The sequence below is a fragment of the Protomyctophum parallelum genome (assembly GCF_964188405.1).
Source record: "Protomyctophum parallelum genome assembly, chromosome: 19".
NCBI classification, from domain to species: Eukaryota; Metazoa; Chordata; class Actinopteri; order Myctophiformes; family Myctophidae; genus Protomyctophum; species Protomyctophum parallelum.
In genome coordinates, this window is record NC_139717.1 from 13,366,508 (window position 1) to 13,392,695 (window position 26,188).

At 41.4% G+C, this 26,188-nt stretch overlaps 2 protein-coding genes across 3 annotated transcripts; one reads left to right on the forward strand and one right to left on the reverse strand.

The window, feature by feature from the left end:
- Positions 1-3,262: 3,262 nt before the first annotated feature.
- On the reverse strand, positions 3,263-5,651 carry rps29 (ribosomal protein S29). Its single transcript, XM_083790214.1, has 3 exons — positions 5,575-5,651; positions 4,029-4,128; positions 3,263-3,421 (listed from the first exon to the last, which is right to left on the reverse strand). Exons 1-3 carry the CDS (start codon positions 5,634-5,636, stop codon positions 3,413-3,415), a joined length of 171 nt encoding a protein of 56 aa, XP_083646340.1. The 5' UTR covers positions 5,637-5,651; the 3' UTR covers positions 3,263-3,412.
- An 8,150-nt stretch (positions 5,652-13,801) lies between these two features.
- On the forward strand, positions 13,802-17,255 carry mgat2 (alpha-1,6-mannosyl-glycoprotein 2-beta-N-acetylglucosaminyltransferase). 2 transcript variants are annotated; one of them, XM_083790882.1, is made up of 2 exons: positions 13,802-13,998; positions 15,582-17,255. In XM_083790882.1, the coding sequence occupies exons 1-2, from the start codon at positions 13,945-13,947 to the stop codon at positions 17,109-17,111; spliced, it is 1,584 nt and encodes a 527-aa protein (XP_083647008.1). In that variant the 5' UTR covers positions 13,802-13,944; the 3' UTR covers positions 17,112-17,255. The 2 variants fall into 2 exon arrangements, with proteins under 2 accessions (XP_083647008.1, XP_083647009.1); XM_083790883.1 differs by having other exon boundaries at positions 13,865-13,998; positions 15,296-17,255.
- The last annotated feature ends 8,933 nt before the right edge of the window (positions 17,256-26,188 follow it).

Sequence of the window (26,188 nt, forward strand, 5' to 3'; positions counted from 1 at the left end):
AGCACTTAGCTGACAAATTGCAAGTGGAACTTAAGCGCGGTTCTAACTTCTAAGTGATACCGACCTATTTAACCGCCTCAAATCAGAGAGTTGGAATAAAACATGTGTTTTTAATTAAAATTAAACTTGTGTAGCCTACCTGTCTTGGTCTGTGCACGAGGACGAGGTAAACATTTCTGTATTTTTGTCCACTTTTGCCTAAGGAGAGCTCCCTGGACTCTGGAAGCAGACAGGCCGCAGGCAGGCTGCTGGCAGCATGCCAGCATTTTGGACCCCGACAGTCGACACAGCTGCCTCAACCCCAACAAAACCCCCAATTAAAATCTCATAACTGCTTCGTGGACAAAAGGCATTTGATGTGTGATGGATTCTGAAGAACGCTGCTATCTCTTGCAAGTTGCAGTGCCTGCCTGTGTGTGAAATGTAAATACCGTCCCAATGTTGAACTACTACGCTGAAGCAATGCTGCCATCTAGTGGCGTTACTCCACGTATGCAATCCAGAAGAAGTTTCCAAAATTGTGTCAGCTCTCAAGATCCAAAAGAAAAATGTGGTGTCTCCCCAGAACCCAAACCCAAACATAGAAAAATATAAATATATTATGAATGAATCACTTCATCCCTATTTTCAATCATACATAGTGAAAATAGACTGTTGTGATGCATTTATCCATTGCTATTTTTTGGAAAAAGCTGCCCCTGGCCTGACAGGCTTTTGAACATAACAATAATTTGAGAGAAAACATTAAACAATGTAGAAAAGGGGTAAAGAATATAATATTAATAATTAATTAATAATATCATTATTAATGATATTTACTCATGACCCATAAAAAGCAGGTACATGACACAGAATGGGGTCGCGACACTATGTTTGGAACACTGAAATAGAGTATTACCCTATTGTGCTGAAAAGATTATAATTATTCCAATGGAAATAGCCTAAAAATGGGGTCGCATTATAATCGGGTACTAGACTAGTGACTTTCAATGTTCTTTTTCCATAAATTAGTCTTGAAAATGGGCCTCGTCTTATATTCAGAGTCGTCTTATATTCGGCACAATACGGTAATTGGTTCTCCAAGTGGGGTCCCCAATAAAATGTGGATGTGGAATTGAATATACAATTGCTTGCATATCTGCTATTTTTGAAGATTTCTGAAAGATATTGAAAATGTTTGGAAACTATTGAATAACTTTGATTTTTTTAGACATAAATATTCCCTCCTGGGGGTGCCTGGGACAAAAGATTTTCAGATGGGGCCTGTAGCCCAAATACATATCAATTTGGGGGGGTCCTTGACACGTAGAAGTTTGAGAACCTCTGAATAACTGATTGTATTGTGGAAACTAAGCATGGTTCCAGATGACTGAAGACCTCCATCTGTTGCTCTGAATTAAACTAGCCAGAAAAACCCTGTTCCACTGCCTGGAGTCAACATGCTCCTCTTCGTCATGTTTAACATCCACAACCATCTAAAAAACAAACCTTGTCTCATTTCTGTTCTGTCATCTTCTCTCTTTTGATTTAAAAGCAGCCTGTAAGCGCTTTTGAAAAGTGATTTGTATAGATTTAATTTATAATATAACCATTACTCCACTAGGGATTAAAAAGAAAACCTATCAAGCAGCTGTCAGTGGAGGAGGGTCGATGTTGCATAGAACATTTACTGTACTAAGTACTGTACTTGGTATCCCTTACTTCACTGGAGTATTCCCAATTTGCAATAGTTTTACTTCTACTCCAGGGGTTCTCAACCTGGGGTCACCAAATTATATTTTATTTCCCTCTGAGATGTAGTGGAGTAGAATCTACTCCACTACATCTCAGAGGGAAATATACTTTTACTCCACTACAATTATTTGAAGTTGGCGTTAATATCTAGATTTTGACTATTACAAAACATGCAAACTACTTTAGCTATTTTAAAATAACTGATCTACAAGCTCACAATGTATTGCGATGTGATCATATGATACATCGAGCTTCCAGTCAGATCTGCAAGTACTTCTTCCACCACTGAATAAATGGAGCACTGATTAATCTGTTTCCTACTCAGCTAGGCCAATCACTGTAAATGTATGAACGAGTTATCAATTCACAAGTGTACTGTAGCTGCTGTTAGAAATTCCAGTCTCATTTCACTTGCCACAAAGGTGGGTCAACTGACAGTACCAAACAATCTGGAATACAGTATAACACAGTTATTCATATACCGGTATTTGAAATGCAGGTCACCTAGTAAATGACATGTCCAAAATACACCAGTTGATGCGGTTATGGTGTTCAGATACTTTAACTGCTCACACCTTTAGTAACTATAATCCTGTTATGAGGCATGTAAGATAGGCACTTATACGCTTTCAGCATCTGCCTATTCCTTTTGATCACCTCAAATGATGTAAGTGCATCTGCCTATTCCTTTTGATCACCTCAAATGATGTAAGTTTCTTATGTAATGGATATTGAGTTGGTGCTGTTGTTGCAAGGATGATCAAATAACTTAAAACTAAACGCAAATGCATCTCAAGAGTTGCAATACCAATTAATTTTCTAAATTCCTACAAATCATCCAGTGTTGTATTTCAATCAAACACCTTTTCAACTCAACCCCCCATGGAAAGAGAAATTCATCACATCTTTCAACTAAATGTTTCCCCCTAAAGGCTCCACTTGACACATGGCTTCTGTTCATAATACCTTTAGAATTTTAGTTCAAGACAGATAACAAAAACCCAAAACTCAATCCAAGTGGTTAAGATATTAAAAAGATCAAGGGCAGCCATAGCCACCTGGAAATGTATAAGACTCGCGTTGGAGCCTTCGCTCTCCTAGTCACCTAGTGTATGTCCTTGAATGAATCTGAGCAAGACACTTGACCCTTTAACTGCTCCTCTAGCGTTGCATTAATGATCTGCTCCCATTAGTTAGGATAGGTACATTAATGTAGCCTACTGTAAAATACAAACTAAAGGGGATACAAATTAGGCTGCTTCATACATTTGAAATGTGTGGTCAAAGACTACAGAATTGATTCAACAGAAATGTGTCAATATACTACTGGTGTTCGGTCCTGGAATTCTAATCCATGTGATTCTAGTGGTCATTAATAAACATCCATACAAAGTTAGACAAAAGATCCAATAGCTTAGACTTGAATTCAATTGTATTTTGTTTTCTGGTGGCTTACAGTTTTGTAGTTTGCAACAAAAACTAATGGTTTCAAAACACATCCATAATTGAAAAATAACCACAGGGAATGTTTGATTAGAACAAAAGATTCAACATTTATTTGCAGTACAGAACTTTTGCCATCTCAGCCTGCAGATGTTTGCAGCGCAGAACTCAAGCCATCTCAGCCTTGCAGATGGAACACGCAGGCGAGGAAACTTCTGGCACCTCCTGCATCTCTTCAGTCCAGCTGTGTGCACACAAATTAAACAGCATTTAGTACCAAGCACACCAATCAACTGGGCAACAATACATGTTCATCAACAGTGCTTCATGATTGGCCGCCAACATTGTCTTATTCAAAGTGTGATGCCCAATTTATACTCTATTGTACAAGAGTCGCGCTTGCCAAAGAGATTTACCGATACCATTTTCTCCTTACCGATAACTTGCATATCGGTCAATACAGAGTACCGAAACGATAGCATAGTGTAATTATTAAAAAAGAACTACAACATTCGTCTTAAAGTGGGGACCAGGGACCCTTAGGTTCCATAACTATAACAGGGGTCCATGAAATTAAAGTTTGAGAAGGGGACCACTAATCTAGGAATACATTTAAAAATCCATCAGTAAAAGTGCCACTCCAGCCTCCAATTTAACTTAATGTAAATTGTACAGTTAATATAAAACAGTAGTGCAACATCAATTCAAATTACTGTAAATGAAACCTCAATTCGTGATGAATTATTACACAGTATGGGAATGGCATAGACTGGCCTACTCGCCGATGGCAGCATTTTAGGCAGCTTTTCCCCCATACCAAAACATCACTAAATGTAAGCACCAGTCATTACCTTGACAAAGCCAATGTCCTTCGCATACTGCCTGAAGCACTGGCGGCACATGTTGAGTCCATATTTACGGATCAGTCCATGTCTGTTCGAGCAGACCCGGCTGGAAAGAGCAGAGAGAAAACACATTTTTTGTTTTAAACTACAATATATGGACAACACCCAATACACAAATGCCATGGGGGGGGGGGGGGGGGGGGGGGGTCAACGTTTCAGTTTTGACCGCTTAGCTGAGAGATGAAGCTACACTACATTTTGGATTAAATAATAGTGTTTTTAGACATTTGACCACTTCATCTACTATCAGCCATTTTCGGCTAATGTTCCCCCTAGAATAGGGATTAAAGGGTTGAATGTTTGTGTTACAATCTTTGTGCTTACACACACACACCAAAAAAAATGTATAGTTCCTTTCAAATAAAGACGTGGCAACTTGGCTATAACTGAGGACCCCCGTTGAAGAACCCTGCCATAGGGGTTAAAATCACAACCTGTACAAAATATAAGGAAAGCGAATTTGAAGTTGATTGATTGATTTAACACTGTTGTGGAGTCAGATGCACTCAGTGTCTAGCATGGTCTTTTTTTTGTGGTCCCATCTGCCTTGCTCATTACGTCTACACACTGCACTGTTGGATTGGCTTTAACATAAAATACCCTTATGTTATTCCAATCAAAAAATGTATTTCAATGTTTCCAAACACCGAATAGAAACCCGTGTAAAATCAGACACTTACGTTTTGTCAAAACATTTGTACATGCTATTTCTCAACCCTGCATGGTGCAGAGAACACTGCCATAATATTTTATTTTTAATCCAGATTATGGACACATTAAATGCCACATGAACCATTTTTCACTTTTACCTATTACCACAACTACACAGGCAGTACATAATTAAACATAGTAGGCTTTAAAAAGAACCGTTTTGACATGTATACAGATGGAATGAGCATTTTGCACAATTTGCAACATGGAACCACCTCGGTGATGCGAACCAAATATATTTACGTTATTCACCACTTTTGGCACTTGATCTGCAATAAGTAGTATTTAGCTCCTGTTCTAATACTCATTGGTTTTATTAACAATAACTATGCTGGTACATTTATTTTTTATTTATACGCACTGACCCTGATAATGAGGAAAAAAAGGGGAAAAACTAACAATGTAGAATGCAAAGTAGTGAGCATCTCTTCCCTATTCGCTCAGCTACCGGTGAGAAACGAAGCAAAACGTTTAATCAAAGCATCCGAACACGCTTCTGCGGACATTTAAGACAAACGGCAAGCTTAATGAACACTCCAAACTGAAATCGACACGAAGTGAATTGAAACCAGACATATTTCCAAGTAGACTCGGATGTTATACATGCTAACACAGGTTAGCAGCTTTAGCATCCTCCGCCGCCATATTAGCTCAGCCGGCCGTCTCCATGCGGTTCTCGGTGGGGTTAAGTTTAAACACAATGCGGGAGCCTCTAACCTTACCACACGGAACCCACATTAAACCTATAATAGTTATGGGTGCTTTGTGATGTGTTACTGACCAGGAACGGGATCCCTGGCCGTATTTTCGGGGGTGACTCCAGTAGAGCTGTTGATGGCCCATCTTGTCTCTATTCGCTCGTGTGTCAGAAAGGAAGGAGGAAGAACGGCGCAGGCGCAAAGAAGACTCCTCTACTCCCGCTCTACACTTCCGCCTGTGGGATATGCACCGGGCACTGGCGCCCCCTGCTGTGAGGAGGAGCTTGTGTGTGTGTGTGTGTGTGTGTGTGTGTGTGTGTGTGTGTGTGTGTGTGTGTGTGTGTGTGTGTGTGTGTGTGTGTGTGTGTGTGTGTGTGTGTGTGTGTGTGTGTGTGTGTGTGTGTGTGTGTGTGTGTGTGTGTGTCTGTCTGTCTGTCTTTTGGTGCTTAATGGCACACTCCCATCTGTCCAGAGGATCTCAAAGCATTGCTACCTCCTCAGCATGTGATTGTGGCCTCATAAAGCTCAAGGACATTTCATCATCCAACATTCAGTTTAGAGTTTACAGTATGTACTATGTAGATTATACACTGCAGATCAGTGATAATAAGCACTGACAATTCAATATTTACTTGAGTAAACGTACAAGAACTAGAAGTAAAAAGTATTCATGCAGAATGTACCATTTCACAAGCTTTCAAATGCATAAAATGTATAAATTGTGATCTACTTAAGCTCACATATAATATTTGCCTCTGAGATGGTATAGAAGTAAAAGTAGCCTACTGAAAATTGTAAATACAGTGATGTAAAAATAGTAATAGGCCTACCTCAAAACTGTACTTAAGTACAGTCTTGCGTTAATATACAGCTGGTGATATTCATAAAGCCTGTATCTGGCCAAGCTTATTGAAAAAATCACTCCCGTGTGAAATGAGTGGCACTCTTGTTATCGTACATCAATTTATGTTATTATCATTTAACCACGATACAATGTTTAAAAACAAAACATTCAATATATTTAATTATATAAATTATATTTAATGTCAATGGTGTTTAATGTTTTGATGTTTCATATTTAGCGGAATTATCAGCTCTTATCATCATACATCATCATGAATCAGCTCATACTGGCCATTGGCCAATCAGAATGCCTGTTGCCTGTGATTGGTTAGCTGATTTGCACGTTTACATATGACGTAAATTTTTCCTTCAATGTTAATGGCATTTAATGTTTAATTTACGTCATATTTAGCGGAATTCTGACGTCATTTCTCCATTCATCGTCAATGGCCAAACTTGAGACGGGCGGGGACAGGATTTTGCGGACATTTGACCGGAATTCTCTTACCGTGGACCGTGGTCAATGGCAAATCTTGAGACGTGTGGGGACAAAAGCTGTTAATAGAAGGGCCCCTTAAAAATCACACTTGTGTGAAGTGAGGGGTGCGCTCTTATCATCATACATCATCACATTCCGGCCAATCACAATTGGCGTCCTCACTTTTATGTCATTCCGGCCAATCACAATGGCCGTCTTCACTTTTCTGCCCTCACCTTTTATCCTCAATATGTACGTTGCAGTTATTTTTACAGTCTATGGTACTTTCAACTTTGCTTAGCCAATCGTCACTATGCGGTGAAAAATGGTACAGCATACACACACACACACACACACGTACTGTATAGCCTAGTAGCCTTATAGTAAAATGAAGTAAATGAATTTGACAGTGATGTCAAGATCAGAGTTACGCAATTATAATATATTGGGCTCAGCAGCACTGCATGTCCTCGACCTAATTTCATCTCATGGGTTAATTAGATTGAATCTAGTCAGTCATGATCAGCAGGGCTGCATGTGCTGTGGCAGACTAGACCATCTACTGTACAGACCGTGTCTCTGGGGCTGTGTTTCTAGGCAACAGTTTAGTTTATTTCCTGTCATCTTCTGATATTCACAATATATTCATGCTGTGAAAAGGTCTATTTCAGAAGGAATATATGACTATATTAATGGTAAATGGTGCATTTATATAGCGCCTTTATCCAAGGCGCTTTACATAGATTGTGGATTACATTCACCCTTTCACAGACACTTTCATACATCGATGGCGGACGAAACCATGCAAGGCACCAACCTGCACATCGGGAGCAATTAAGGGTTCAGAGTCTTGCTCAAGGACACTAACTCTGGGGGTGCCCGGAATCGAACCGGCAGCTCCTCTACCGGCCATTCCACGCCTGAACCAATGCCGCCCCAATATATAACCACTGATAAATAATTTGACACTATGCATATAGCTTTAATACATGTTATTATGTATTGGCAGAATATTACATTATGAGTATGATTATGAGTGTGATTAATGCTTTTATTATTAATATTCATATTAATAATAATATTAATATTATTTTCAATATTATTATTATGTTTATTAATCTTCTGAAATGAAATGGTACACATCACTAGGGAATAGGGAGGAGGTGATACAGAGACTTTGCTAGTAACCAATTAAGACCTAGCTGAGGTCTGAGGCCGAATTTAGAAATGCCTTCTAAACCAGTAGTTCTCAAACATTTTTGTGCCAAGGACCCCCAAATTGATTTGGCCACAGACCAATTTTCAAGAATGTTCAAAAATAGCAGATGTACAAGCATGCAAGTGCCATGCTGTGAGCTTTGTAAATTTAAAACAACATAGATTATTTTCCGGTTTAAATGGATTTGATAAGTTAGTTAGTTGCTGCGAGAGTGAGGTCTAGCCAACACCAACTCGGGATTCCTGGATCGCTGCCCTCCACAAATTCCTATCCAACATCAGGTTCTTGAGCTCTGCAGTGTTGTTAGCCAAGCTGTCGCGCCGCAGCATGTCTACATAGGTGGTACTCTTCTTTCCCTCCTGGCTTTGCCCTGGGTTGGCTCCAATAGGCAATACTTGCCTCAGTTCTGGGTAAGTGCCTGACGCAGTGCCCTGCCAGCCTCATCCTTCTCTCGTTCTCTCTCTGACTTTGTCCGTGACCAGTGGTAGGTCCCCATAGAGGTCCACATATCTGATGCGGTCCATCCATGTGACATTGATTGATTGATTGAAATATTTATTAAGAATTACAGTACATTTCAAGCACAAACTCAATACAAATATTTAACTGTGAGTGGACGACCCAATTAAGCATTACACTTGTTTACAAGAGGGTCCACCATGTTCAATTCATCATTCATTCAACACTAGTGCCATTCGTAGCATTCTTGTGTAGACTCCATCCAAGGCTTTTTCCTGTTGTACTAGTGAGGGTCCATTCAGCAGTACTGACTCCACAGTAGCTATGAACAGCCGCCTCTTAAGGTCTTCTCTCTGATTTCCACACTCTCCTCATCCCGTGCAAGGCTTTCCAGGCAAGTGCTCTCTGAACCTTCAGATCCTGTTCAGTTGAGGCAGTCCAGGCCCCGAGGTATACTTGAAGTCCTCGACTTGCTCGAGCACCGTCCCGTCTGCAGTGGCAATGGATTTGTCCTCGGTGTTGACTGTCATTACCTTTGTTTTCTTGGCATTGAGCTTGAGGCCGATCTTCCTGCACTCCTTTTCTACTGCCAGTAGTAGTTCCCCTCCTTCTCGACTGTATCCGAGCTTAGGGCGATGTCGTCTGCATAGTCGAGGTCAGTGACCATGATGGGGTGTACTCGCCTTGACTTCCTCGGGACCAGAGTGAAGCCCAGTGCCTCCTCTCTGCCATTGATTGCAAGTCTCAGTGCATGATCCATCACTACAACGAACAGGAATGGCTCGAGTCTGGCTGTAGCTTGACTATCATCTGGACCAACTTTTCTGGAACTCCGTAGGCACGTAGAATACTTGAACAACATACAATGAATGTGATCACCGCTGACAGGTTGCGCTCCAGGAGTAAATAAATCATTGTAATATACAGTTGTATGAGTTGTGCAGCTTGTGCTGGAAGCCAGTGCATTGGGGGACACAGGACCGGAGGCAGCAGTAGTTCAGCTGTGTGTGTCAAGTTAAACTGAAATAAGCTACATTTTCACCGGAAGTGGATGGTTTCTGCCTACAAAATAATTGTGTGTGTGTGTGTGTGTGTGTGTGTGTGTGTGTGTGTGTGTGTGTGTGTGTGTGTGTGTGTGTGTGTGTGTGTGTGCATATGTGTGTGCGTTTGTCAATCAATAAATTAAAAAGTATAGTCACATAAGTGGCTAATAATGTTGACAGTGAAAAGTGCAGTAGTATACTACTACATACTGAATATATTGTGAATTTGTGTGTGATTTGATTTGCAAACAAATGAATCCATTGTGTCATAGAGTGTGTGACTGAGCTTATAGGGTATATATGTGAGTCACAGTTCAAAAGTCGGGGGGGGGGGGGGGGGGGGGGTAGATAAACTGTCCCTGAGCCTTTTGGATGGAGACCCAATGCTTCAGTTCAGTCAGGACAACTCAAGAATGGATGGAATATATATTTATTGAATATAAGATGAGCAATATATTTATTATGGTTTGGCGATGTATTGGATCTGCTTTTTAGGTACTCAGATCAAGCGCATCAGTCCCAACCATAGGGACTCTGAATCCCCAGTACCTAAACAGTAGATCCAAAATGACAGGAGCAGGTTTGTATACAGCAGCACGCTGATACAGCAGCAGCAAGAAAGGAAGCAGGAGGAGGAGAAATGTAGCCGGTAAAGTAGCCGGTATGAAGATGGAGTGAGTGTGTGATTGGCTGAGTGAATCATGTGAATGAGAGCGTGATGCTGAGGCGGCCCAATTAAGGGCCGGCAGCAACTGCACTGAGGTTCCCTGACTGAACTTGATCTGCGCATGTCTACGACAGGCACAAATGCTCATTACCATTTGCTCAGATTTCTGAATTTGATTTATCTAAATAAATAAGAAAACCACAGGGTTACAGCAGCTTCAAGGATAAACACGGTAAAGTCCTAATATACTTATCTCTATTGTGGTCCTGTCAACAAGCAAAAATAAGTTAAAAACACATTACAAATCAATACAAAACAAGTGACATGCAGTAACATACCTACATAAAAACAAGTCATCTTTCTGCTAGCGGCTAGACAAATGATCTTCTATCGGGGAAACTTTTCTAATAGACATGCTTTAGTCTGCTGCTGATTGGTTGTCAGCTTGACACTGGTTTTGAGGCTGTTCCGATGTGTAGCTCCTATGCAAGTAAATGATTCCCCCCTCAAAAATAGGAAGGCTATATGGTAGAGTAAACCAGTAAACAGAACAGTCCATTGTCGACGTGCCGTGAATGTAGTCTCACATAGCCAGACAACTATTCCACAATCTCTCTGAACGACAGAAGCATTGGAACATTGTGGGGAGTCAACAGTTTGGCTCGAGAGACTAGCATGAATGGAATCTTTGATGTATGATGTTCCTCTAGGCCTTTATTCATAATGCTTCTCTGGATGTAGAGCGGTGGTTCTCAAAGTGGGGTCCGGGGCCCCCAGGGGTCCTTGGGCTTGGGGAGGGGGGTACCAGGGGGTTAGTTAGTTAATACAGCTTCCGCATTTATACTTTGGCTATTCAAAAATATCAGATATACAAACTAAGTAGGCCTATACTGTAAGATATACAAGTGTGTCACTTCGTGGTGCGCTATGAACTTAGGCCTATCAGTTTCTTTTTTTAAGTGAACACATCTTTGCTTCTGGGGGTCCATGATAGCTTTTCAGGGCCAAATACATCAATGTGGGAGTCTTTGACATGGCAAAATATTTATGGGTCACGACTTATTTTTCTATGTTAATAATATCATCATCAAAAGTTATTTTATATATTTAAAAGAAAGTCAAATAATTCTAGGAATTTTAAAACAAACAAAGAGATTCCAAATAACCGATCTACAGCCTAGATCTTGTAGATCTGCTATTTTCACTATATGTTTGGGTCCGGACAATCTCTCGTTTTGGGTCTCGTCTCGACCTAAAAAATATGAGAACCACTACTGGTGTATAGGTCATGCCAGGCGACAGCTCAGGCCTGGTGATTAATTAGGCTACACTCTGTAGAGACATTTATACACCGTCACCTAAAATAGCTCAGCTACAGTGCCTTCGGAAAGTATTCACACCCCTTCACTTTTACCACATTTTGTTTTGTTACAGCCTCATTTCAAAATGGATTAAATTCATTTTTTTCCTCATCAATCTACACACAATACCCCATGATGATGAAGTGAAAAAAGTGTTTTCAAATATTTTGTTAATTTATTAAAAATAAGAAACTGGAAAAACACATGTACATAAGTATTCAAACTCTTGACTTAGTACTAAGTTGAGGCACCTTTGGCAGCAATTACAGCCTTAATACGTTTTGGGAATGATCCTACAACCTTGGCACACTTGAATTTGGGGTATTTTCCCCCTTCTTCTCTGCAGATCCTCTCAAGCTCTGTCAGGTTAGACGGGGAGCGTCGCTGCACAGCTATTTTCAGGTCCTTCCAGAGATGCTCAATGGGGTTCAAGTCTGGGCTCTGGCTAGGCCACTCAAGGACTTTCACAGAGTTGTCCTAAAACCAATCCTTCGTTATCTTAGCTGTGTGCTTGGGGTCGTTGTCCTGTTGGAAGGTGAATCGTTGACCAAGTCGGAGGTCCTGAGTGCTCTGGAGCAGGTTTTCATCCAGGATGTCTCTGTACACTGCTCCATTCATCTTTCCCTCTATCCTGACAAGTCTCCCAGTTCCTGCCGTTGAAAAACATCCCCACAGCATGATGCTGCCACCACCATGCTTCACCGTAGGGATGGTATTTGCCAGGTGATGAGCGGTGCCTGGTTTCCTCCAGACGTAACGCTTGGCATTCAGGCCAAAAAGCTCTATTTTTGTTTAATCAGAACAAAAAATCTTGTTAATAATGGTTTGAGAGTTATTTAGGTGCCTTTTGGCAAACTCCATGCGCACTGTGACGCCCGGCTGTCATGTGCCTTTTATTGAGGAGAGGCTTCGGTCTGGAGGAAACTAGGCACTGCTCATCACCTGGCAAATACCATCCCTACAGTGAAGCATGGTGGTGGCAGCATCATGCTGTGGGGATGTTTTTCAACGGCAGGAACTGGGAGAGGGAAAGATGAATGGAGCCGTGTACAGAGACATCCTGGATGAAAACCTGCTCCAGAGCGCTCAGGACCTCCGACTTGGTCAACGATTCACCTTCCAACAGGACAACGACCCCAAGCACACAGCTAAGATAGTGAAGGATTGGTTTTAGGACAACTCTGTGAAAATCCTTGAGTGGCCTAGCCAGAGCCCAGACTTGAACCCCATTGAGCATCTCTGCAGGAAGGACCTGAAAATAGCTGTGCAGCGACGCTCCCCGTCTAACCTGACAGAGCTTGAGAGGATCTGCAGAGAAGAAGGGGGAAAATACCCCAAATTCAAGTGTGCCAAGGTTGTAGGATCATTCCCAAAAAGTATTAAGGCTGTAATTGCTGTCAAAGGTGCCTTAACTTAGCACTAAGTCAAGAGTGTGAATACTTATGTACATGTGTTTTTCCAGTTTCTTATTTTTAATAAATTAACAAAATATTTGAAAACACTTTTTTCACTTCATCATTATGGGGTATTGTGTGTAGATTGATGAGGAAAAAAACGAATTTAATCCATTTTGAAATGAGGCTGTAATAAAACAAAATGTGGTAAAAGTGAAGGGGTGTGAATACTTTCCGAAGGCACTACAAGCTCATAATGATGTGTCACGCTGTCTGAAAGTCTGACACAATATAAGACCTTATAAACAAAATATCAATGCAAAGCTTTTCACAAGCCTACTGACAACCTCAAATGTGTTGTAGCCATCACTGTAAAATGTTTTAAAAAATCACACCCGTGTGAAGTGAGGGGCGCTGTTATCATACGTCATCATACATCATCTCATTCTGGACAATCATAATTTGCGTCCTCACTTTTGTCTGCAATGTTTGCGTTTACAGACCTCAAAACTGGACATAGGAGCTCCCCTCAAAAAAAAGGGGGAAAAGCCATGGAGCCCCACCAAATTACATCATGTGGAAGCCAAGTCTATGGACCTTTAATGTTTGTTTAGAGCACCTGTAACAAAAATCGTTTGCCACCCGCCCTAGTCTATAGTAGTAGTCTTTTTAATTATGGCATTCATTCATATACAGACAGACAGACAGACAGACAGACAGACAGACAGACAGATAGATAGATAGATGCGTCTTAATTTGAAGTCCACTTCGTCGGAAGTGGAGTTCTTATCAGCGGTACATTGACGCACCTGGCACTGGCAGTGCGTGTAGCAGCGTACTGTACTGTGTGTATGAGGCTGGCTGGCTCATAGATGGGCTGGTTGCTTCATCCGAGCCGCTGCAGACAGACACATAGATAGATAGACAGACAGAGCGACAGGCAGCAGGTAATATGGAGGAGAAAGAGAGTCTCACGTCACCGTACTGATATGATTCTCGTCGAACCTACTGCACCGTGCACGGCCGCGTTTCCACCTAAAGAGGTAAATATGGGAATAATAACGGATGCGTTTTATTTCATTATTATTCCGCTGCAAATGGACGCTTCATGTGCACGGAGGAGGAGGCTGCCTGCTAGCTGCTACCAGCTACTGCATTTAGCATGACGCTGGCTGCTGTATGAATTCTTATTTATCATGTGCACATGCTTCACTGCGTTTCCAGTGTTGTTGTTGACGGATGCGTCGGTGCGTTAACTTGCGTTGTGTGTAAATGAATGCCATGTTTGTAATGCCTAGAAATCATACTTAAACGAGTTGAAACGCATCAAACCGCTCATCTATTCCATAAACTCTGGTAACAGACCAGTAACACATGCACTGTGTGGAATCATGGGTGTTCATTGAACTGCGAATGTGAAAAATGTGTACATTAGCACACGTAGGATATTTTTTGCACTGGGATGTTTCAAAAATATAGGCTATGGCTGTTAGTTTGTAAACCAATACAAAGTGTAAAAACAGACGTGTTTCATTGTAATGCTTGCACTTCGCATCATAAAACGAGACACGAGCTACATGTAGCTATCACGATAATACAGCTGCAGCTGTAATAAACATGAATAATTTATGAACATCAGCAAACATGAACAATTACAGGGATTTCTCTTCCTTTGACTTGTACTAGTTTAAGTGATATTTTCAGGGGGAAGGTAAATAATGCCACGCCACCATCATGTAAACTAATACAGGTACACGTACCATTTCGGTGGTTGGCTACTGTAGTGTGTGCGCACTTTATTTGGACCAGAACTAAGAATGATTGAACTGTTTGTGCCTGATGGAGACTCGAATGTGTCCAATACAACATATTTTTTACATCTGTATATGTTGATGAAATATTATTGATTAGGGTTTGATTCGTGACCGTGGTTGTTGCCAGTGAAAGCCTTAAAGGCTTCTGACATAGTGCTGCAAAGATGAATCAATTATAGTTGTCAGCTATAATGAATCGCCATTTGCCAAATAGTTTAAATAATATTTTTAAGAAGAACATTTGGGCTATTTCTGTATGAAACGGTTCTTTAAAAAAAAGTTTCAAACCAGGAAAAGACAACACTTATGACATATCACAATATTATTATTTCATTACAATATCCCAAATCCCAGATTATATATATCAATATACTGTCCATATTTGGACGGGACTTGAGGTTTCATATGGCGTCATAGATGTCCCCATTTAAAATGCAAAGGATTGCTGTACGAATGCTATAATAATTTTCAAGAAGATTGTAGTTTTAGCTATCTAATTTTCTATACTGTTGTGCTTATTTTACAGTCAGTGGGTTCATTGCACACTCCTCCCCTGCTGTCTCCCAGAAACCAGCATGCCTTATGGAGTATTTACCCCGTTCCACTGACATTCCAGAGGAATCCATGTTTACATTCCAACAGTTTGCATCACCAACTATCAACTTAATAATAAGCACCCTTTTATAATCAGACCCCCTGTACATTCCCCCTGACCCCTCCCCCCCCCCCCCCCCCCCCCCAGCACAGCATCACCGCTAACCGCAGAAACCCTGCTTGCTTTTTCTGTTTCTCTACAATCAAAAACTTCTCAGCCCTTTGCACGGAGGACGAGGGGTGACTCGCCTATCATGAGATTCCGAATCTACAAGAGGAAGGTGGTGATACTGACGCTGGTGGTGCTGGTGTGTGGCCTTGCTTTCTGGAGCAGCGGGAGGCAGAAGAAGAGCAACATCAACATCAAAGTAGACGGAGGGTCTACTTTCCCCAAGGAGGCGGAGGGGGGCGTGCGGAAAGGAGGCGGCGTCGGCAGCAGCAGTAGTGTCAGCAGCAGCAGTAGCAGCAGCAACAACGGAAACAATAATAACCAGGTGCTGCAGAACACGCCTGCTGCTCCCGCCGTCCCCAGCCGGCTTCCAGTGCCTCCACTCGTCCATGCCTCCGTCATCCAAGCCAACAACAACAATAGTCATGCGGCAGAAAAGGAGAGAGACAAAGAGAAGCCTAATAACAACAAGCCAGAGGTGGATAACACCACGCTGGTCTACCGGGGCATCGTCTTCCAGCTCAACTTCGACCAGACGATAAGGAACGTGGAGCGGTTTAAGGCGGCGCGGCAGAAGGACGACCTGGTGGTGGTCGTGCAGGTGCACAACCGGCCCGACTACCTTAAGCTGCTGGTGGACAGTCTACGCAAGGCCAGAGGCGTGGAGAGCATACTGCTGATATTCAGCCACGACTTCTGGTCCCCGGAGATCAACCAGGTAATCGCCTCGGTCGACTTCTGCCAAGTGCTGCAGATCTTCTTCCCCTTCAGCATCCAGCTGTACCCTCAGGAGTTCCCGGGCCACGACCCCAGGGACTGCCCCAGAGACATTTCCCGGAACGACGCCTTAAAGATGGGCTGCATCAACGCCGAGTACCCCGACTCGTTCGGCCACTACCGCGAGGCCAAGTTCTCCCAGACGAAGCACCACTGGTGGTGGAAGCTGCACTTTGTGTTTGACAGGGTCCGGGCCCTGAAGGACCACCGGGGTCAGGTCCTGCTCATCGAGGAGGACCACTACGTGTCGCCGGACTTCTTGCACATGCTGAAGCAGATGCAGGCGCTCAAGAGGGAGCAGTGCCCCGACTGCGACATCCTCTCCCTCGGGAGCTACAGCCACGTCGGCTACTCCGGCAAGGCCAACAAGGTGGAGGTGAAAGCCTGGAAGTCCACCGAGCACAACATGGGCATGGCCCTAAGCCGGGAGACGTACGACCGGCTCCTCCGCTGCACAGACGCCTTCTGCACGTACGACGACTACAACTGGGACTGGTCGCTGCAGTACCTGACCGTGGCCTGCCTGCCCAACTACTGGAAGGTGATGGTGAGCGAGGCGCCGCGCGTCTTCCACGCCGGCGACTGCGGCATGCATCACAAAAAGAGTGCCTGCATGCCCGTGAGCCAGAAGACCAAGATCGAGAACGTCCTGCAGAGCAGCGGGAACCAGCTGTTCCCCAAAAACATCCTGATCACAAAGAGACTGAACGGAGCTGGGGGCGTGGCCCCACACGTCAAAAACGGGGGCTGGGGCGACATCAGGGACCATGAACTCTGCAAGAGTTACCTTCGATTACAGTGACCTTATTGCTACTATTCTATATTACTATCTCTTTTTTGCATCCTGTTTAAAGACGAAAGTGTTTTAAAAAGAAATCTTTATGGACTACTATTCATATTGCCTGTTTTAATGGACTGTTCCAAATAAAAAGAATGTTGGGTTTGAGCTGCTTTGTCACTAGTCTTTACCTTTAAGTTATTTCTATTTCTTTAAGTATTTTAGGGCTGCAACTATTGAATATCTTGATAATTAGTAATAATCTAGTCAAGTTTGGCTTTTGTAATCTACTAAATCATTAGTAAAATCAAAGCCCTGTATTTGTTGTTCAATGGTGTGGTGCAAGCAGTGAAAATAGCCGATATACAAGCTCACACTGTCGCCAAACTTGTGACACGTGATCTTGTAGATCTGCTATTTGGGGTATTTTAGAGAAATTGATTACATTATTAACCCCAATTATTTTTAATGGTTTAAATTCGGTTGAGTGTTGAGGGTTATATTTCCTAAGCTCTACTGAAGATGTAGCACACACCTCTTACACAGCCGAGATAGCAGTGAGGCTCTCGCCGGGCCAGTCATAAATCTCATGAATCTGTGGATTTAGCAGTCCCCGTGCGCATGCATAATTAATTCGGGAGGTATTTATATCGCGAATCTGCTGAGATGAAAAGAAGATCCCTTGAGACACCTTGTTCCAATTAAATTATCTTCAATTTGGTCCTCAACAGGTTTCTAGCACACTGTGTGTTGTTATTCAGCCACTTTGAACGGTGCACTAAAACACGGCATCAGAAATAACCATGACGATGGCACGACCACAGATGTGCTACTTATGAAGTGAAGTCTAGATGGGGGCATGTTTTTTCTCAACCTTTTTCCATTTCAATGACCCCCCCCCCCCAGTTTGGTATCAATTAGACCATTTGATTTGCATTGTATACCTATTTGAATGCCTGGCTTCTGAAATTACATTCATATGGCAGACACGTCTATGGACTTTTTAGTTTGTTTAGGGCAGCAGTTAAACAAAAGTTGACAACGTGAAATGTCTTGTGGCCAATATAAATACATCTTGGCAGCCACAGTGGGTGCCCCTCACTTCACACAAGTGTGATCTTTTGTAAAATCTCTGGAATCCCAATCTACATTACAGTAAAATCGGCAGTGTTAATTCAAATGAACTCTTATGGGTCCAGTGTTTTAGACTTCATACGATTGGTTAAGAACTAGAAGGGCACTCGCTTTCTGTTTGTAAAGATTGTGCTTAAGCGTAACATTTAGCTTCATTGAATTAGAGGAATTGACGGGTCCATAAGCCTAATCACACCCACCTATGATGTGATTAGGCCTGCGTCCACTGAGGTGCACTTTTCTGACTGATGCCCCGGCTTAGGCAGAGACTTAAATGTGTCCAGGTAGATGAATGGGAGGCCTCTCTCTCCCTGGGGAGTTCCTCTACTACACACTGATACAAGCACCTCATCCCCTGTTGTTGTCGCTGCAGAGAGTGCATTTACATTTTAAGTGCTTTGAGTGTGGCTCGGGTATTGACAGTTTCCGCCAAGAGCTCGTGGCTTTCTGTGAGGCTGCATTGATTTCCTCACTTCCCCTAAAGGCAAGGCTTTGCAGCCAGCACTGAGCACTGTTCAAAAACCAGGAGCAATAGCCAAGCCATAACTTATAGTTAATATATAGGCTAGTCTCTCTCTCTCTCTCTCTCTCTCTCTCTCTCTCTCTCTCTCTCTCTCTCTATACACACACTAATACTGTATATGTGTATACACTTAATTACATATCTTTGCTGCTGGGCACAAATATCTCCATATTATATCTTTTGTGTTTTTTGGTAAATTAATGCCCTACTTGATCATACCACAGCGTCACAAAAGCACCAAAAGTAGTCACTTTTGATGCTTTGTGCTGTGTTTGAGCGTATTATAGATCTGCTACTTTGTGTGTGTGTGAGTGTGTGTGTATGCATTTAAATGTGACATAACTACAAACATTTGTCTGAAGTGCTCAGCATATTGCGGTAGTCACGCACCAACTGAGATGTTCTAGATTAAGTTACCCTGATCAGGCAGAACAGATACTGTTTTTGGGAAGGATTTTGTTTTACTGCAGTATAGATGGGTTACACACTACAGCATTTCTGTGGGGTGAGAAAAAAAGTCGGATTCCAATCAACTTTATTTTGTGCCAGACTGAGTAATATTTAGTTTTTTACTGCACAGACTGGAATGCAGGAGGTACACTGGATGCTTAACTTAACCCACTTGAACGTTTACAAAGTAATTTACCCCCCCTGGAGACCAGAACATACTATGTATTTATTTACTATAAACACAGTATAGAGCCAGATGAAAGCTAGTTAAAAATAGACATCTTATCCACATCACCTTCATATCCAATAATCCTAACAACTACAACTATTAGAATAAAAACACATTTAATAAGCCCAACATTAATAAATGTGTTTTTTATTCTAATACTACTTTGTATGCAGACGTGACTGGGCATGCAGCTGCCATGCTGTATGGGTCCTAGCTGTGATGACTGAATAATATAGTTGCTCCCATGGTGGACGAGTCCAATAATTGGTTCTGCTCCACTGGGGGTAGACTGCTCAGATTAGAACAGAACAGTGATTCTCAACCTTTATCATTTAAAGGGCCGCCAGTTTGATATGCTTTAGGCCAGTGGTTCGCGGCTTCGCGCAACCTTTTCAGGCCCCAAAATAATCACATTTGAACTGGGGGACCCCCCATCCTGCCAAGCACTTTGAACATAGTAGTTGAGGCATTCAATTTGGTTTGACTCTGTTCCACAGATAAAAGAAAAATCACACTTGTGTAAAGTGAGGGGTGCTCATATCATATCATTGGGTCCCCAAATGGTTATGGCGGCTCCTCACATGATTAGCTTAATGTGCAGCATGGTCTTCTTAATCAACAGCAAAGAATAACCAACATACAGTAAAGTGTAGGATGGGAGTTGATAGATAAATATGTCTTATCTGTTTACAAACTAATGCCCAATGGTCAATGTCCCATATCCTCCTGAACTTTGGCCCATGCAATATTCATATTGTCACCTTATTCTCCCATATCATCATTTTACCCGTAGTCTACTGCCTGTTTACTCCGGGTTGTTCCTCTTATCCTATTAATGTCATGTCACCATCCACGTGCCTAATCATCTCAGCCCTATATTATCCTTTATATTATTTTATCATATTTATATTATGGATTTCCTGACGCTAGGTTCAGATTTAATATCTTATATCTTGTTGACTCCTTATTCAGTCTCCATGTTGTCTGCCTCCAGCCCCAAACTTGCCATAATGAAAAGTCTATTTTGGTTTGAGACTACATGACCTTGGCCTAGTAACTTAGCACAGTGCAGGGAAAGTTATCAACAAGTTGCCTGGCAACGCCAGCCTCTGTGCTCTCCCGGCTTTCCATGGGCATTGATGTGCGGAACAGAGGAGATGAATTCTAAGTCTCATCATCTATGCAGTGGACCAATGAGTGACAACCAGCGCCAACCAGCGCCACCGCCAATGAACTTTATATCAACAAAAGTGACGTCAGATGCTGTATAAACCAGGAGCATACAAGAGCATGGTTCTTTTGGAATCAATCTTGGAACAATTGATTATTCTAAATTATATTGATGTATTATACTATCATATTCTGAACCATGTAGCACATTCTCTATGTAAATTGACTTTATACCTACTAAAAATAATTGTTAAACCCTGAAATTTTCTCAGAACTTTATTTCACCTGTCTCCAAATCATTTTTTAAGGTATCTTTCTATTTTTTGGTACAGTGACTGTCATTTAAAATTTAAAGGGCTACTCACAAATCTTTAAGGTAAATACAGCACGGTATTTGGTCTCCCTGCTGGGTTATTTGAAGGTATTTATTTGCAGTCCTTTCTAATTAGCTTTACAAAATAGATAGAATTTATTTTTATCTATTAATTGATCCTTGGGTCACCAGGTTTTATTTCCATTAATAGGTATCTTTAATTTATTTCTATTAGGAGTGATGGGAGAAGTATTTTCTAAATTTCTCTCACTGAACGAACAAAACCCATCCATGCAAATTCCTCATCTGGGAGATCTAACATCCTGCCAGTCTGGGAAAAATAACAAATTCCCGAGGAAGCACTTTAGTCTAGCGAATATTCGGCCGCAGAAAATATTCGGCAGAAAATGGCTAAAAATGCATTTTCGGCCTATTCAGCCCCAATAAGGCAGAAAATATATCACCGAATAGTGTATGCAATTAATGCATTCAAAAGAGCTGAATAAATGTTTTATGGATCCATAATAGTGATTATTATTTAAGTTAACATAACATTTGTAGAATCAAACTCAGGTTAATGGGTTAAGTGAGGATACTAAAACAGCGATATTCAGTTACACTTCATACCAATGATACTGTGCGGGTGTAGGTATATTAAGTGGTAACCACTTTCAACATGGCATTATAGGCAAAAGCTTTCTAAATCTTTCAAATGTTCCAAACATCTACAAGCTTGTAGGTCAACATTTTTTTCTATTTGTTGTACAACAAAGTATAATAGTGCTTAAGTGGCATTCTGGACTAGACCTGTATGGCTGGAAACATTGTGGTTGCAAGGACTGCATTTCTGACCTTTCAGATACAGGACTGTGTCACAGTCATTATACCAAGTGATTGAGAGATTATTTATTCTGTACTTACTCTGTATAAACATACTATTTTAACTAGTGATGCACCGAATATTCGGCCGCAGAAAATATATAAATATATAAAAATATATCACTGAATAGTGTATGCAATTAATGCATTCAAAAGGGCTGAATAAATGTTTTATGGACCCATAATAGTGATTATTATTTAAGTTAAGTTTGGCCATAACCATTTATTTTGCCATAAATCAGGTAGCTTTAAGGTACGGCCATGACAGCAATGGTAGGAAAAAAGATGTATAATATTAATCATATTCGGATATTCGGTATTCGGTTTTGGCCATGAATTTCCCTTTCGGTGCATCCCTACTTTAGTCCTTTAACATTTATTTTAAAAGAAAGAGAGAAAGAGTTGAAGATAAGCTATAAGCCTATACGCACTTCATATTAAAATATTTTTTATTTGATGCAACATTTGACTGGGACTGGTTTCAGGCATATTTCTATTGAATAAAATAATTTATAGTTTAATAATAATAATAATAAATTTTATTTATAAGGCGCCTTTCGGGCACTCAAGGTCGCCGTACAGGTTAAAAACAGTACAAAAACACAGTTAAAGGCAGAACAAAACTAGGGCACAGCTTGCAGCAGAAGACACAGAGGTCACACAGAGGTCACAGTTTAGAGTAAATTTAACTGCATGCAGTCCTGGCACTGCTTGTCTGCAGTGGCTTCTAATGCATAAAACAGCTGCCATACACTGTAATGTCCTCAGTGTTAATTTGAACCTTACAGATTAATTTGATTATATCATTTTGTACATAGTTAAAATAACACACATGATTTTACAGTGCAGGTTAGTATGCAAATGTATTCCCTTTCATTTGCTTGCAATATATGCCTTGAGAAGTTCCCCGACTAAATCACTGCTGACCAAAGCATGATTTATGCTTTTGTCATACGACAGTGTCGAGCGCCCAGGAAGAAATGCGGTTCTACAAGCTCACAATGCGTCACAGATGCTACGCGTTGTGTAGATAGACTATTTTGGGTGCACGCCACTGTTGTACAACTAAGTATAAATCAGGCTTAAAATACAGTGAGTGGGAGTAGTTTTTCTCCTCATTAAAGACTACTGTGCCGTATAATAGAAACGGTACAAAACAACTTTTGTTTCAGGGTCAAAGTTCGTACAGGGGGTGATATATCCGGTAACCGGAAGGCTCATCCCAAAACACACTCGCCCCCATGTTTTTCGGCCGACCGCATGCTGGGGCGGTTCTTGTATTGTCATGTATTTGTTTTACCGAGGATATGATTTATTAAACACAAGTTCAGGGTTAGGCATAGTTTTAGATATTTTTAGATGGGCTTTTTCTGCTGGATATCACTGCTGGATTGGATAGCGTACAGTATGGTGACAGGAAATGGGGAGAGAGATGGGGGGGGGGGGGGGGGGTTGACACGCAGCAAAGGTCGTCGGGATCGAGTCTAGAACCCGCGACGCGCCGTCAGGCTGGCTTAGCAACCTAGGTGCCCGGGCCGCTACACTAGCTGCCCGGGCCTGATCAAGGGTAAGTTTAGGAATAGGGTAAGGTTTTGGCACCGTTTAGCTGAGGTAAAGGTTAATAACAATAAGGTTTAGGCATAGTTTACTGAGGTTTACGTTTAGGAATACCAGGTTAGAGACCATTCTGAGGTCGTTGGATTTGTGCCCGGGGCGACTGTGTTTTGGGGCGAGGGTTTTGGTATTTGGATATCCCATACCTCACTCTGAGCTCCGTTTTGTTGCCATATAGTTACGTTCTCAGCATCTTTTCATCCTCATAATATATTTTTATTTTATTTGATTGATATACGTCTTGGTTTATGCCTGCAGATTTCCTAAAGGCAGCCTATATGTAAATTTAAAAAAATGGAAAAAAAGTGACTGCCATCTACAATACATCACTGAAGTGATGTAAGGTCAATCCACTTCAGTTAGCAAACCACTTAAATCTTCACAAGCCTAATCAATTTTGATAGGCCATTAACCACTTGAACAGTATAGGCTAGCGTCCCTATCCTGGTCATGTCATAGGTCACCGTTTGTGTGTGTGTGTGTGTGTGTGTGTGTGTGTGTGTTAAAAAATTAATATAAAAATAATTAATTCAAAACACTTTTTTCTAAAATGACAAAAAATAGCACTTTTATAGCACTATTTTTAATTAACCATGGTGACATTTAGCTGGAGACCCCGTCCCCGGACCCCACTTTGACAACCACTGGGCTACAGAACCCTGGGGAACCCCTGGTGCATACATATAGTATAGTGGTTAACGTTTCCATTGGATTCTGTCAGCTGGAACATCTCGTGTTACATGCAGCCATTCATCTTAACGACTACACCCAGGCTTTATGTAATACTATGACATCTCCAGCTTCCCAAGGTCTGAGAGATCTGGTAATTAATCATTTATAGACGTTGCACATGGTTGCTGGGCGAACAAAACAAAGCGGTGGGTCACTCAGTACAGAGGCACACGTACTCACCAGGGAATTACATCATGGGTAGATGTAGGACCTTACAAAAGGAGCAATCTGATTCTCTCTAGTCTCAATCTATTGGATTCCTATCAAAGGAGACCTATTTCCCTAAGCAGTGCTGCATGCAAGATGAATGCAGAGCTGGCGCTGAACTCATTTTAACCTGCAGTGTTTTTATTTGCTAAATATTAAATTCACGCATTCATATGAGAGAAAAATACCATGGTGTTAACAGGATTAGAACCGCAATGGAGGTACTTTAGACCAGTGGTTCTCAAAGTGGGTTCCGGGGACCACAAGGGGTCCTTGGGGTGGTTTCAGAGGGTCCCCAGCTAAATGTGTTCTTACAGCTTTGAAATCATTTGAACCACTTTATCCAGCACAAAACATATTCAGATGGGGCCCATGTAGATGCATATCAATTTGGGGGTCCTTGACATGAGACAGTTTGAGAACTTTACTGCGCTAGAGTGTAGCCCACCAGTAGTTCTCAAACTGTTTAGACCCTATCTGTCTTACGGCTGCAACTATACATTATTTATTTTCTTCGTGATTATTCCATCAATTTTTTTTTTTAATTAATTTCTCATTTCACAAGTTTTCAAATGTATAATGATCTTTTGACATTTTAAAATACTCCCAAAATTTTACCTATTATTAATAATCGCAAAGATGTATGCCTATTTTGTTACTTGGAGCTGTACTTATGTTTTTTTATGCGAGTCAGGTCCAGCAAGCACCAATGCAGAGTTACACTTGCTCAGCATAATGTAACATTGATTTGTGAGTGTGTCCCAGAGGGGATGGATGGAGCCATCACCAGCCTGTCAGATAGACAGCCTCTGCGCTGCTGCATGGGATGACTGACTACTTACCTACCGCCTAAAGGAGTTCAGTGTTTCCAGATTTTGCTAGAGAAAGAAGCAACCTGCATGCAGGCCTAGGAAAAACAACCACAAAAGAAGTGACTAGGGCTAATATTATCGGAGGCAAATATACTTTTACTTTTACTGGGCCGTGGCTCAGCGGTCCAGGCACCTTGGCTGGTAATCTAGCTGGCAGTGTGCCACGGGTTCAACTCCCGATCTCTCTCCCCATTTCCTGTCAGCCTACTTTCTGTTCCTCCATAAAAAAAATATATAAAAAAATAAAGGCGAAAGCCACAACATAAAAATAGCCGATCAAGAAGGTCACAATGCGTTTCGTTGTGAGCTTGTAGATCAGTGTCGCATTGTGAGTCTTGTAGATCTCCTATTTTCATAATGTGTTGTACATTTGAGAAATTGTTAAATCTTTCTGCATAACGAGTACTTTTGGTACTTACTTTTAATCAAGTCAATTTTGAATTCCGGAATTTTATTTCAAAGTATTTCTATATGGAAGTAGCCTATTGATTTGATTTTACTTTTTCCACCACATGAGCACTATAGTATAAAGCTATAATTTACGTGTCTATCTTCAAACAAATCTTGTGGTTTTTTACGTACAAATTCTTTATGGGAATACATGGTCACATGGATGAATAGAGCCATTTAATAGAGCTATAGAGACAGGGAGACCATTACCGATTCTATATAGCAATGATTCATATATCGAAATACAGAGCAATTTAACACTTTAGTAAAAATTATAAAAAAGCATCACTTATCCCACCTACACTTTAGAAACAAGCCCAAAAACCTGCAACCCACAACTACCAATACTTTACAAGCAACTTTATGGAAAAAACAAACCCAAGGTCGCTTATAATAAGCAGATATGGCAACAATGGTGATGAGCTCTCCAACCTGTCAGTCAGTCTTCCAATTAGCCTTTGGAAACACATGGGTTTCAATGGAAGAAAGACTGATTTTCTTTCTCCCCCTATTGAACAGCTGTAGACT